General features: G+C 32.7%; 1 protein-coding gene across 1 annotated transcript; it reads right to left on the bottom strand.

Moving 5' to 3' along the window:
- Positions 1-8,603: 8,603 nt before the first annotated feature.
- Positions 8,604-10,620, bottom strand: LOC114268218 (2-methylpropanoate--CoA ligase CCL4). The gene has a single exon (XM_028209332.2). It carries the CDS (start codon positions 10,313-10,315, stop codon positions 8,660-8,662), a length of 1,656 nt encoding a protein of 551 aa, XP_028065133.1. The 5' UTR covers positions 10,316-10,620; the 3' UTR covers positions 8,604-8,659.
- Between the last annotated feature and the right edge of the window lie 5,421 nt (positions 10,621-16,041).

Below are 16,041 nucleotides of genomic sequence, written 5' to 3'. Positions count from 1 at the left end.
TTTGTTTTTGGTCAACATTAGATGATGCTTTGTAGAAGAAAACCAAGTACATGAGAATTGGACATTGTCTATCTAAATTTGATAGGCTGAGAAGTTGTGGAGGGTGCAAAGTTTTGGGGTATATAGAGAGTGTGTTATGTATACGAATTTCCATGTTGAGCAGCCATGAATGATATGTTTCTCTGCTCTACTGTGAGATAAGAGAAATTGAGAGAAGAGACTGTAATTTATAAAGAGAAGAGGTGGGTTACAGATTCCTTCAAACATTTTTACTTCAACACTGTCTTGAGCCGATCCTTCTAACAACGAAGGATGGACAACCTTAGCCTAAATTCATTTGCTACAGCTTCGGTGACCAAACTCACACACCAGTGATCCACAGCGACCGGAAACCAGCTACACGAACCAGAAACCAGCAGTACGTGTTCTAGTTCGCACACTTCTCTTCAAGGCAGCCGTGGTCACCACCATTAGCAATAAACATGCGAGCCGACTGTGCAGTTGCGTCCAAACTTCCACCTGCAAAAACCTGTTTTAGAGATGGGTTCATTGGTTGGTTTTGTTATCAGCCTGTGGGTAGAGAGAGCAAGTGTAGAGCGTGTCCTTTTTGTTTTTTGGTTTTGCCCAGCTTTAACCGAGAGAGAGAGAAGTTGGTTTTTCTCTGTGTATATGTAGCTCTCCTTTTTTTTTATTCTTCCACTCTCTCCCCCATGCTCTTCACCGAACTCAACACCAATGTTGTATTTGTTTTTAACACCCACAACCCAACTGAATTGACTACTCAGAGAGAGAGACTAGTGTATGTGTTATTCTCTTGTGTGATCCTCTCTCTGCGTGTGTGTGTTGCTGTGTGCTCTAACCCGAAAGAGAGCTATAGAGAGAGAGAGGTTGATCATGATCATTCATGGTTTTAAGTTGATACCCAAATTCAGATGATCTCTCCTCTCATATGTGTTGTGTTCGTGTTGTCTGTGAGTGTGTTGAGTGTATCTCCTTTATCCTACTTGCTCTTTCTTTTTTTTCTTTCAGCAATGCTAGTAGGTATCATGAAAAATCTTTCATGAAAATCATTATGAAAGATTTGTGACTTTTGATTACACTTACTTTAAAGCACTTCACACTAATCAAGGTAATCTAAGGATCACAAATCTTTTACGATCATTTTCATAAAAAAAATTTCATAATCTCTAACATTTCTCTTTTTCTTTTTTATTGGTCACCGAACGTCACTCATCCATGCTCTCTCTTTTTCTCACAAGCTCATCATTAGTATAAGATTTACCAAGAGATTTTAGAGCATTAATAATATTGGTAAATTTATAAGACATCTTAGAAATAAATTCAAATGATTCCATAGTAAAGAGTTCATAATCATGAATAAGCATGTCAATCTGAGACTCTTTTATTTGGCTAGTTCATTCATAGGTGATTTCAAGTTTATCTTAAATCTCTTTAGCAGTAATACACCCAGAAATTCTATCGTGCTCATTTACATCTAGTCCACACATAAGAATAAACTTCGCTTTAGCATTAACTTGAAGGAATTTATAATCACGCTCATCAAATTCATCCTCAAGCTCAGGCACACTGATATGGTCTACTACCTTGGTAGGGATTTTAAGACCTTTAGTGATAATGAGCCACAAAGCACAATTGGTAGTTTGAAGATACAAAGTCATTTTTTCTTTCCAATGAATGTAATTACTACCATCAAAGAGAGGTGACCTATTGCTAGCTTGTCTTACAGCAGAGTAAGTAGAATACATGGTTGCTATGGATCAAAAACTCAAGATTGATAAATCTAAACAAGAGCCCCAGGCTCTGATACCAATTGTTATATAAAAAGCAACCTAAGAGGGGGGTGAATTAGGTTTCTACAAATTAAAATTAATAATACCCCAATAAAATTAACTACTAGTATAACAAATTATTAATAAGCACAACGATGAACTTAGCAGTAAATGATCAAGCAAAATAACAATGAAGTATAACTAATATACAGGGTAAATCAAATGATTAACACATGAATATTAGATAGTTATAGCAGTAGTAAGAAAGTAAAGAGATTAAGGAAGATGAGACAAACAGATTTATAGTGGTTCGGCTTTAACCAAGCCTACATCCACTCTTCAAGTTTCACTTGAGATTTTCCACTATCTTCTAGCTTCACAGGGGTGCTAGCAACCTCTTTACAAATGGAGGAATCCTTCACGGATTTTACATAGACTTCACAAGCCCAAACCCTTGCAAATCTTAGGTGATTCACAATCACTCTCAAGATTTTAAGAACACAGTGTTTGCAACACTTTTACAAGATGAAATGATATTTTTGCTTTCAAAAAAAGTTTACAATAAATATCTCTCAAAAATAGATATATAAAATGAAACTTTGATTTTTCTGTAAATCTCACACAGGAAAGATGAGCTTAATGCTATAAGGCTTAGTGTATAATTTCTGAGAATAGATGTGAGTGATTATAGATCAAAGAATATTTTCAGGTTTTTTTGTTGTTTATTTACATTATAGGCTTTGGTATATATAATGAAAATTATAGCCGTTTATAGCCATTGTATTCATTTGAATTTATAATCGTTTATAACCGTTGTAGTCATTTGAATTTATAATCATTTATAACCGTTGTACTTCCATCATTACCAATTTGAATATCTTCCACTCCATCATTACAAATTTGAATATCTTCCATTGAACCTTTTGGCCTTTTGAACCTTTGTAGTCGTTTATAGCCGTTGTACTTCCATTATTACTAATTTGAATATCTTCCACTTGAATCTTTTGGCCTGCTACTGTGCTAGGCTGTTTGAACCTTTGTTTTGGGCTGTTTGAATTCCTAATTTAATCAAATATTAAATATATTCTAACAACATTTAAGATAAAGGTTTAGGTGAAAAATAATTGAACAAAATAAATTTTGATTTTATTTTTCTCTTTTAAATAAATTATCAAAATAAATTTTGATTAAAATATAATTAAATAAATCATCAAAATAAATTTTGGATTCTATTTTTCTCTTTCAAATAAATTAAAACATAATTAACTAAATTATCAAAATAAATAAATCTAACACATTTGATTTGTAATAATTAGTCTAATTAGTTTAATTAGATTAGTTGAGTAGCTTAGCCTAATTAGTGTAGCTAGTTGGCTTATTCATTTGGACCCTCCTGCGCGAGGGCGCAATGTTGTAATAAGTATGCGTGCATGTGTGCATGTCTTCCAACCCCACGTCTTTCTCCATTTATTTACCTGCTTTTGATGGTTAGATTAGGGACATTTTCAATTAACATACCTTATGCTTGCATGTTTGCATCCATTCATTTGTCTTGCATGTACCGAGGCTCAGCGCATCATTCAAACTGCATCGCAATTTCAATATCTTCTTTGAATACGTGTTAATTACATGTTATCAAATTGATCATATGCCATATTAGTAGCCGAGCCTACTTTATTGCATTACTGCATGTGTTGCATTAGACATCTTGTATAGTTAGGATCATATATTTTTCTAACTAGTTTTTTTGTTTTGACTTGGAGTACTCAGTAAGTTTTATGCTTTAGCATACTTGCATGAGTATGATTGCCATATTGCCATGTTTCGCATGCTTGTCATGAGACTATTTGCTTAAATGATTAATTGCATGAATGCCTGTGGATGAAGGCTTGATTGTTTGAATTGGAACGATTCAATAAATGTGAATTTTAAGCCGACTTGAGGTGGCAAATCCGCGTTTTAGCCGGCTTGAGGGTGGCAAATTCAAACCATTTTCGCAAACAAACATGAATTGAATTGTTCCAATTATTGCAATTTTAGTCTATACTTGCTTGTGTACGTCACATAGTAAAGTTAGCTAATAATCAAAATAAAAACACATGAGATTTATCAAACAACATATCATGATAGTAGAGGCCGATCTTTGATCGGGCGAGCGGGGGTACTCATTTCAGGACCTTCCCCTCTCGTACTCAAGTTCCCGAGCCAAGGCAACTTTGGTGATGACAGACACGTGGCCTTTGGCACGAGTCAAGGTTTCCTAAATTTCTCAAAAATAAAATATTTAGGTGGCGACTCTGTAATCTGGCAAAGCAGTCCAGTTTTGGCATTATTTGATTTAAAATCGATTTTTTCAAAATGATTTGCCGGATTGGACTCTTTAGTGATTATCAGTTTCACATTGCACTTGTGAGACTAGATTTAAAACCGTGACAAGAGTCCGAACTGTAGGACCAATTCGAACTCTTCGAAAGGGGGGCGCGAAAAAGTCAAGCTACAGGGACAAGGGTAGTATCCTCTTTTTGTGCTCAAAAGGAAGGGTGATAAGGTAATTTATTATATGCAAGTGACACCATTTGTTCCAATATGACGAAATGGGGAAATTTGAAAAATGTCAGATAAAATAGGAGAGGTTATTGTAATTATTGAAATCACATGGGATGTCCCTATATTTGTCAGAAATATCAAGGAAGGTGAGTGTAATTTACCCAAACTATTATATAATTTTAACTAATCATTTACCGAATATTACACAAATTGTTGTGTATGATTTTATTTAATTTTCTTAGCTAGATCCGGGTATAGGATTATAACATGACTCACGATGTATTTAACTCAACTTGGTCTTGGATTATTTTTTTTCATACATAATTATATCTAAATATTAATTTAATAAATTTGAATATTATTAAATAAAATTTTACCCAAATTTAAATTTTTTAACAAACATGCATAAATATGTACATATTTGTTATTTTTATTATGAAAAAAATATTAAAGGTATGTATTTACCAATTTTAAATATATTCACATAAATAAGATGATCAAGTAGCACTTTAATTTGTATTGGTTGATTTTGTAACGCCCCCAAATTATTAATATAAGAAAAACTCAAATTTAGTATGATCTTGTTCCAAACTTAATAACTTCCTTTACATATATGTATACGAAATATAATGTCTCATCATTTAAATCATCATCAAATATCTAAATTTCATATTCATTATACTCTAGAAATTAACAAAAGTATTCCACATACAATTACACATTCAACAATTCTTAAAATATAAATCTATAGCATATGGCACTACGAGTCAAATATAATTTAATGCCCTCATAGGCTACAAGTTTTAAGGTTTATACCCGATTACACAAAATGGTTATCGAAACCCATACCATATATATTTGCGTAAGTTCTCACAAATATACACGAATTATTTCACAAAATCGCGTTAACACGATGTTGTGAGATAACTTCAGTATATTTGTAAAATTTTACACAAATGTATATAGTATATATTTGCACACATAAAAATTGCCCTTAACAAACCTATTCCATTGATAATGCACCTAAATTATTATTATTTTTTTATATTTTTTGTATTGTTTGAAGCAATTTGTTGTTACTGGAACTATGTGATACGATTTTACAACTTGGATTAGGGATGGCAATTTAAACCCGGCCCGACGGGGACTTGACTCTCCGACCCCAATTTGAGCGATTTTTTCCCGAAAAATATCTCCAACGGCCCAACGGGGTGGGGTTGGTATTCAAAAACTAATCCCCGATCAGTTTCGGGCCAAGGACGGGGATAAGTGTCCTAGCCCCGTACCCGGCCCGACCCCAACCCCAACCCCGTCCCCGTTTCCCCGATGTGAAATTACTATTATACCCTTATATATATATATATATATAAACCAAACCCTAAGCTAAAACACAACCGCCTCTTACATCACACCGCCTTTCATCTCATCCCTCTCGGTTTTTCTCTCTCTCTCTCTCTCTTCGCAGAACCCCCTCGTTGGCGGCTCCTCTCTCTCTTCGCAGAACCCCCTTGTCAGCAACTCCTCTCCCCTCGTCGGCGACAATCTCCATCCTCCTCTTCCTCAGTTCGACCACCGATCGAGAACCCTCTCTTCTCCAAACTTTGCCGCAACCATAACCCTAAAAATGGCCACGGCGGCTTTGTTCGGCCTCAGTTCGACCGCCGATTGAGAACCCCTTCCTCTCGATCATGTCATTCAATGGAGGTGTGCTTTGCGCTGTGGTTTTGGGTATGTCTGTTGGGAATTACTTTTTTAGAACTTGGGCTGATGAGGAAGATGATGAATAGGGTATGTCTCCAAACAGGGTATGTCTGTTGGGTATGTCTCCAAATAGGGTGCTTATTCTTGACATCTCTCTCTCTCTCTGTGAATGTTTTAGATTTTTTATTTTTTATTTTTTACATTTGAGCTTAGATCTGTTCGATCTGTTGAATATATATTTTAAATTTGGGTGTGTTGTTGTTGTTGATGATGATGATGATCATGATCATGATGAAGAACAGATATGATTTGGTAGTGGTGTTCGATCTGTTGTTGTTGTTGGATATTTATATTGTTTTATTTTGACCGAGGAGTTTTCGGGGTCAGGGAAACCCGTTCCCCGTTGGGGGCGGGGATGGGGACGGTGATAGGCTCCCCGTCGGGGATTGGGGCCGGGGATGGGAAAATTTCTACCACCGGGGATCGGGGACGGGGAGTGCGATCCCTGGCCTCGCCCCGCCCCGCCTCATTGCCATTCCTAATTCGGATTGAATTATTTTGGTGCATTATCAATGGGATCAAGGCACAAGAAGTGAAAACAAAATTCTTTTGTAATATTGACTTGAGTAATTTGAGTATATTATGAAAAATTAAATTGGAGGCAGTTTTTGTTTTGTTTTGTTTTTTTAAATTATTAAAGTCTAATAAATCAGAATCATAATAGAGATTAAACACAACATGTAATTAATACAAAGAAAATCTTAAAATAAAAAATTAAATTTATTGCAGAAAATTCAAATACCTATCCTTTCGCAAAATTACTCGTGTTTGAATCATCCCAAAAGACCACCAAAAGTTTTTTTTTGGTAGTTTCAAGATTAATTAGAAAAAAAGATTTACTAAAATTTTTGTGACTAACAGTAAGAATAATATTATATGCACCAATTAGTGTACTAATTGATAATATAACATAATTTAAGAGGTTTTTGGTACTTGTAATGTGATTAATGAGTGGAGTCAATAATAATATCATAACTAGTATTGATACACTAATTAGTACACTAATTGATACATGTAACACTACCATTGTAAGAAAGTATTTTCAAAAAATTAATTTCATGCAAATAAATATATATACAATTGATCGGAAAGTGCTTTATAACTCTGCCTCCGTTTGGAAAGTAGATTGACTTTTTGACTTTTTTGACTATTTTAACCTTGGCTAAAAAGCTTAGTTTGAGAAGAATTTTTTAATTTTTTGACTTTTTTTAATGAAAAAAGAGTGTAATAATTATGAATTAAATATAATATTTTATTTATTATGACTAAAATAACATGTTTTACCTTTTGTGATTATTTTAACCACAAACTAACTTCTCAAACAACACCGTTACCATCCTCCCCAGTTCAGTGCACTCACTTCCAAGTCAAACCTAATTTGTTAGTCCACTATTGCAATTCAGTTATGTTTGCGCTATTGGTCAAGCCACATTTTTGTTAAAGTCTTCATAGATTATTAGTAATTTTAATTTATTCTATTTTGAGTGGTCATTGAAAATAATAATAAATAATTGCATAAAATACTTTTCCTTTCACTATTATTACGGATAAATAAGTATATTTTTTAATTTTTTATAAAAAAATATATAAAAAAAATAAAAAATATATAACTTAAATAAGTATATTTATTTAAATAAATTAAAAAAATACTTATTTAAAAAATGTCAAATAAATTCTGAATACAAAATCAAATACAACCCATAAAACACAATTTATTTGAAAAAATTATATCTACATGAAAGATGAATTTATGTGTTCCTAAACATTTTTCTCAACTTGATCCAAAAAAAAAAAAAAAAAATGTTTGAGGGCCACAATGGCTCAAAACTGTCAAAACGATGTCATTTTGACAGTTTTGAACCATTGTGACCACAAAAATTGTGACCCTTTGACATTGTTGATAAAAAAATTTCTCAACAAAATAGTTCTAGTAAAATTTCTCCATAATTATTTTGAAAAAATTGGTTAAAATTATTTTTTTAATTTTTATTAAAAAAACATATAAAAAAAATACGACAATGATAGGTAGCTCAAATTTTTGTGGTTCAAATGGCTCAAATTTGTCAAAACGATATTTGTCAAAACGATGTCGTTTTGACAGATTTTGAGTGTAAAACGACGTCGTTTTGACAGATTTGAGCCATTTGAGCCACAAAAATTTGAGCTACCAAACATTTTTCAAAAAATAACATAACTCAAAATATATTAAAACTTAAAATTTCACTTTTAGAGTTTGTTTGGAATGACCTAAATAAATGTATTTTTTATCTTTTTATAAAAAGATATGAAAAAAATAATGTGATAAAAAATAAATAAAAAGATAAATTATTTTGTATATGTCAAACCTTACCAAGGATCCTCTAGAGTGAAATTTTCTTAAAGTTTCGTAGAGTGCTACATTGTGTGGTTGAGATTTACTGGCAAGTCACATCAACCACACAATGTAACACTCTAGTAAACTTTAGATAAAAACCACTCCTTGCTCGTCAAACTTGGCCTTAATCATATTTCCAAATTGGTTAATCAGATTGAGCAATCAAGAATGTGAAGACAAACTCATTTTACATACGACTTTTGTTCATAGATCCCATGGCTTTGGCAAGGTCTCTGAGCACGAACTTCTGAATCTTCCCAGTCGATGTCTTCGGAAGCTCTTCCTTGAACACCACCGTCTTCGGCACCATATAGTGCGGCATCTTTGCTCTACAATACTCTATGATTTCCTTCTCCGTCGGCTTCTTTCCAGCGATCTCCGGCTTCAGACTCACAAATGCACATGGGGTCTCTCCCCAAAACTCGTCCGGCCGAGCCACCGCCGCCGCCTCGTTCACCGCCGGGTGAGAGTACAGCACCGACTCTACCTCCACGCTGCTCACGTTCTCGCCGCCGGTGATGATGATGTCTTTGGATCGGTCTTTGATCTCCAAATATCCATCTGGGTGCATCACCCCTACATCTCCGGTGTGGAACCACCCGTTCTCTGTCATGCATTCTGATGTTCGTTCCGGGTCTTTCAGGTAACCCAACATGACCGCCCCACCTCTTAGAACCACTTCACCCAGTGTCGACCCATCTCGCTTCACGCTCAACCCGGTATCCGGATCAATTACATCGATCTCCGTCATCCCAATAGTCCTCACCCCTTGTCTGGCCTTCAGCCTCGCTCTCTCCGTCGCCGGTAGCCGATTCCACTTGGGTTTCCACGCGCACGACACCACCAACCCGGCCGTTTCCGTCAACCCGTACCCGTGACTCACTACAAAACCCATCGATTCGGTCCGAAACAGCACCGTCGCGGGCGGCGGTGCTCCGGCGGTCAGAATCTGAACCGGCTTCTCTAGCGGCTTACCGTCGGGGGAGTTGGATAGCATGTTGAGAACCACGGGAGCGCCGCATAAATGGGTGACGCCGTGTTTACGTATAGCGGCGTAGATCACCGCCGCGTCGAATTTCCGGACGCAGACGTTGATACCGCCGACAGCCGCCATCCCCCAGGTGAAGCTCCAGCCGTTGGCGTGGAACATGGGTAGGGTCCACAGGTAGACGGCCTGTTTGGGTACTGACCAGTCCATCAGTGAATCAACGGTGACGATGAAAAGCCCACGGTGGCTGTGAACCACCCCCTTGGGAGATGACGTGGTGCCGGAGGTATAATTCAAGATCATCGGGTCCCACTCGCTCTTTGGCCGGACCCACTTGAACTCAGGATCACCTCTCTCCACCAAGCTCTCATACGTGTTGATGAAGTCAACGGCGGATTGCGGCGGAGCTCCGTCGTCGGTGGCGATGAGGATTAGAGGTGGGCGGGGAGAGGTTGGAGGGAAGTGAGAGAGGGCTTGGAGGACGAGAGAGGTGGATTGGTAATCGACGAAGACGAGCTTTGATTCGCTGTGACGGAGGAGGACGGAGACGGTGCGGGCGTCGAGGCGGGTGTTGATGGAGTTGAGGATGGCGCCGGACATGGGGACGGCGAATTGGAGCTCGTACATGGCGGGGATGTTGGGGGCCACCACGGACACCACGTGGCCTTGTTTGATGCCCATGGATGCGATTGAGGAGGCGACTAGGAGGCATCGACGGTGCGTGTCTGACCACGTGTAAGTGGTGTTGTTGTACACCACAGAAGGACAGTCCCCATACACTGTAGCAGCTCTTTCTAGTAAACCCAAGGGAGTTAGAGGACTAGAGTTTGCTGGCCTTGGCTTCAACTCATCCATCTCCCCCTCTCTCTCTCTCTCTCTCTCTCTCTCTCTCTCGGACTAGGGTGCGGATTGAGTTTGTTGCTTTTTGCAATTATAAATAGGGAACATAAGCGTTGGCAAATGTGATAAGGTTTAAGGTTGGTTTGGAAAAAGATTGTTTATACTTTTTTTTTAATTTTTATTTTTATTTTAATTTTTTTATTCATTGGAAACTCAATTTGAGGGTTTTCGTCTTGTCCGGGTTACTATTCTGACGTGTTCAGCTGAAATGGTTTGTTTTGTAATTTTCTGTTTTATATTATTCATAAAAAGAAAATTACAAAAACACCATACGTTTAATTAAAATATGTATTACTTATTATGGTTTTAAAAAATTATAAATATCTTATTATCAAAAATTTTTATTTAATAGAATTAACTGAAAAAATAAAAATTCCTAACTATTTTTTATACAATGATAAAATTACCTAAACTATTAATTCAAATAAATTTTTAATATCATTAAAAATCATTAATTAACTTGATAATTTATTAATAAAATATGATATTTATTATGAAATTAAAATTTTTGAGGGATAATTCATATTTTAAATAAAATTTAAGTATATTTGTAATTTATTCAAAAAAAAGATTGATTCAATAATCACAACATAGAAGAGTTTTAGAAGTTAATTTTTTTTTGTCTCTAAAAGTAAACATTTTGTTGTAAAAAACATTTATTAGACAATTTCTATTATCATGAGGATAGTCGCTAAAATGTTATCCCGAAAAGTCAAGACTTTTAACGATAAAATTTTAAAAATGTCACTAATAATTATACTTTTAGTGACAAAATAATTTGGTCTTAAAGAAATTTATTTTTTTGGGACCAAAAATTTAGTCTAAAAAAGATAATAATTTATCACTAATTTTTAATTTTCATTGTTAAAAATATAATGACACTTTTCGTAATAAAAATATTTGGTTTCTAAAAAATAATTTTGTCCTTAAATTTTAGTTTCTAAAACCTTAATTTTTGTAATAAATTATGACATTTTTATGTCATTGCGTTTGTATTTGAAGTTATAGATATGTGATTTTGAAAATAGATTATAAAATATATCTAATATGTGATTTTGAAAATAGATTATAAAATATATCTAATACGTGAAAATTATTCAAATTATCAAAATAGGCATGTGATAAACGTCAAGAATTCAAACATAACAATTAAATTCAAATTATTCAAATTTAACCCAGAGAGAAACTTATCCCAATGTGAACTTTATCCTCTTACACTAATACATTGAATAATATATATTATTTAATTTTGAATAATGCTTGGGACCCCCTTTTGGGGGTCACCCCCTCACCCCTTTGTCACGTGCCGGGTGGTGATTGGGGGAACAGGAAAAAAAAGAAAAAGAAAAAGAAAATGTAACCAATGAAAGAGAGAGGGGGTCAAAGGGGGTGGGAGGAAAAGGGGGATGAATCATTGTTGTTTAATTTTTTGTAATAATATAAAATATTATATTTAATATTTATTTTTATTAATTTATTTATCATCTCACATCTTTTAATTTATATTAACTATATCTTTTAATTTATATTAACTATAAATTATTATTTATAATATATTGTATTATTTATATGTGATGTTAAATGTAATAATAATTACAAAATTTAATATGTAATTCAATTTTAGATATACATAACACGTATCAAAGTCAATTAGCTTTAGATATACACAACACGTATCATCAATGGCTAGCAAAGTCAATTAGCTAAAAACAAATACGGTAAATTATAAATATATTTTTTAAAATTTATTTAAAATGCAGATTATTTTCTGTAGTTTAGAAAATTAGAAATATCTTCTCGTCAAAATTTTTTATTTAACAGAATTAATTGAAAAAATAAAATTCTTAATTGTTCTTATATACAATAATAAAATTACATGAATTATTTAATAAAATAAATTTATGACATCATTAATAATTATTAATTAACTTGATGATTTATTAGTAAAATGAGTATTTGTTATGAAATTAACAATTTCATTAGGCAAGATGTAATTTTTTATAAGTAGATGAAGTAATTTATATTTTAAGTAATATCAAGAAGTGTATTTGTAACTTATCTAAATAAATAAATAAATAAATTTTGTGTCAAATCATGTGTAACATGATTTTGTAGTAAGGAATTTTATTTAAGAAAATTATTTGGAGATAAAAATATAATAACGTACGTGAGATTATTGAATTCTTATAAAAAATGATCCTTCCATCAAATTTGGATTTGTCTGAATCATCCAAATTTATGCATGTCTATTGACCGTCCAAATGATCATCCAAACGACCAGTACAACCCTTATCAATCGTAACTATCACCCTTATTACCAATGAACATTCAAATGACCGGCATTGAAGCTATTCAAAACAAGCTAAAATTTGGTCGGTGTATTAGGGTTAAGCAAGGAATTCGTGAAATCCGTAATCCGATCCAGTCCAGTCCAATCCGATAGGTTTGGATTGGTTTTTTGAATCCACGATTCGGTTCCAGATTGAAGAATTAAAAATCTATAGTCTACGGATTAGTTCCAGATTGAATCCCACGGTTCCGGATTGGAACCGATCCAGACCGTATACAAATAGTCTATATTTTTATTATACATCCTCCCCCATAGTATCTTCTCTTATTATATATAAAATCTAAACTCAAACTTAAAACCGTACAATATCTTCTTTTATTACTTTTGTTTGTTAGTTTTTAGTTTTAATTTGTAATGGTCTAAATACTTATGGTGAAACTAATTTTCTTATAATTGTTTAAATTCTAGAATAATATATCGCTATTATAGAAAAACATGTTGCTATTGTGAAACTAATATAACGCTATGTTTATATTTTTATGAAATTAAAGTGTTATATATATATATATATATATATATATATATTTGTTATTTAATTATGTGAATTCGTAATCCTAAACCGATCGAATCTGTATTTAAATGGATTGGTTTGGATTGGTTTGGATTGGTTCCATGATTTAAATAGATTGGATTGATTTTAATTTTTCAAAAACCGTAAATAACGAATTAATTTTAATTTTTTCCCAATTCAATCCAATCTAGACCATACTCACCCTTACCATGTATTGTACTAAAATTTGGTAGATGTAGTGTGGCGTTGGTCAATTCTTATTTCCATGACGATGACATGTTCGTAGCTGTTTTGCGCTGTGGTTTTCTAGTTGTTCGGATTTCTTAGTTGTCCTATTAATTTATTATTATTATTATTATTTTAAGCCCTCTCAAATGTTGTAGAATTTTTCACTAAAATGATAAGATGTAACAATTTTTCTAATTAAAAGATTTTAATGAATTCTTTACAGTACGAGGTAATGACAAAGGATTTTTTGTATTTAATTTCTCCCTTTCGTTTAAAAATACTTGTAACTATTAAATAATGTATCAATTTTTGAAAAATTGAAATTTTTAGACATAATTATAATATTACTTTAAAAATACTTGTAATTGTTAAATTATGTTTCATTTGTAAAATATTGAAATTTTCAAACATAATTATAGGATTGTGGTTATTTTGAGGGATGAAGATATAACAATTTATGACAGATAATCCCTTATTAGGCCTACCACTAAGCTATATTATTTTACATAAATTTTGTGATTTTTTTTTATAGCATTGCTCTTTTACATGAATTTTGTAAAAAAAAATTCAAGTGTTGTTGGAAACAAAAAAAAAAAAAAAAGAAGAAAAAGTCAATAAATAAGTTAAATTAAATTAAATTAAAAAAAAAAATTTATTAAGTTCAAAATAACTTTTTATTGATTGCAAAAAAAAATTAAAAATATTTTCACAATTTTGTAATTATACTTGTTAGCATCTGCCTTTCAATAATATAGTACTAGTCATAACCAAGACACTTGTTATCACAATTTGCATCTTGTTACATATTTTTGTAATGTATATTATGCATTTTTGTAATAAATATTATACATATTTTTCATAAAAGTTATGATAATTTGTGATTCATAAGTGAAATTATGCAATTTTTTTAGCATTGTTACGTATTTTATCGTTAGAAAATGTTTGGACCACAAAAATGTATAATACTATTACAAAATACGTAACTTTATTTCACAATCATAAATTGTCTTAACTCTTATAAAAAAATAAGAAGTAACATTTATCTCAAAAATATATAACAAAATACATTTATGATAAAGGTGTGTAAGAGCATCTCCAATGGTGTGCCATTGGAGATGCTATTGTCAAATTATGACAGCAGTGGATAGAAAGACAGTTCCAATGACAACTTTTAGCAGCTGCTATCTTTGACAAATGCCAAAACCTGTATCAAATATGGTACAAGCTTTGGCAATTGCCAAAGCTGCCAAGTCAACTTCAACCAACCTCCTCCTTCCCTTCCTCCCTTTTTCATCATCCTTTCCAAACATAGTTTCAATATTCATACTACACAATTTCATCATCCTTTCCAAATTTCCAAACAATATTCACCCAACAATTTCTAAATTTCCAAAATTCACCCAACAATTTTGAAAATTCAAAAAAAATTAATTTTAAAAAAATTCACCAATTTGAAGCAATTTCCAAACAATTAATTTCATCAACATAATTTTTTTTTTCATTTTTTGTATTTGTCTAGTCGAGAATAATATAAATATATAATTTTTTTTTATAAACAGTTTAAAAAAGGTCAGAAAAGACAAAAAATAAACAAAAATAAAATCACAAAAAAACTTATATCCAAACAACACCGATAAATTTAGAGGAAAAATTGGTTGGATTTGTCAAAATAGCAAATGACCATAGAGTACCATTGTTATAATTTGACAAAATAACACTATTCATTATCAAATTATAACAATAATAATAATATTATAGCACAATAATTGAAGATGCTCTGACATAGCATGACAACCGCCCCCCCCCCCCCCCCCCCCCGCGCGCTCCCTTCCCTTTTATGTGTTCCTATTTGTTTTCTTTTTGTCAATTTTCAATTCTCCCTTCTTTCTGTACTTCTATACAATTTTAACACCAAATAATTTTTGTATACAGGTATAATATATTATATAATACCTTCTATTATTATAATTGAATTTTTGATAATAGAATCCCCCTACATTTATATAGAACATTTAAAAAATAATAAAATATATATATATATATAATTGATAAAAAATAATAGAGAAATGTTAGAGATCATGAAAATTTTGTCATAAAAATGAACATGAAAAATTTGTAACCCTTAGATTACTTTAATTAGTGTGTGGTGCTTTATTGTAAGTGTAATCCAAAGGTCACAAATCTTTCATGACTATTTTCATGAAAGACTTGTCATGATACCTAACATTGTTGAAAATAATATCACATAATATCCAATTAATATACAAAACCGGTTCCTGAACACCACCTTTTCTAATTATTAAAAGAGTAACAAATTAAAGCTGTATTCATGACCACGTGGGTCTCGTGTGAAAATGGTGTTTGGCAAGTGTTGTGGTTCGCGTGGCCAACTGGCCCACTCTACCTAAAACAAAAAAATAAAACAAAAATAAGGCTATGTTTAGTGGAGTTTTAAAACGCTAGTTTCAGAACGTGATTCGAACATGTGTTTGTCTATAATTTTTAAAAATTAATTTTACATTTATTTTTGAAAACGTGATTAAAGGTAAAAAAATTTAGACTAATTGGTCGTTTCACCGGACGTCTCACCGG

Source organism: Camellia sinensis, chromosome 1 (assembly GCF_055761805.1).
Source record: "Camellia sinensis isolate YWXY chromosome 1, ASM5576180v1, whole genome shotgun sequence".
Classification (NCBI taxonomy): Eukaryota; Viridiplantae; Streptophyta; class Magnoliopsida; order Ericales; family Theaceae; genus Camellia; species Camellia sinensis.
Note: the sequence above shows the minus strand (reverse complement) of the source record. Positions and strands in the feature narration are given on the sequence as shown.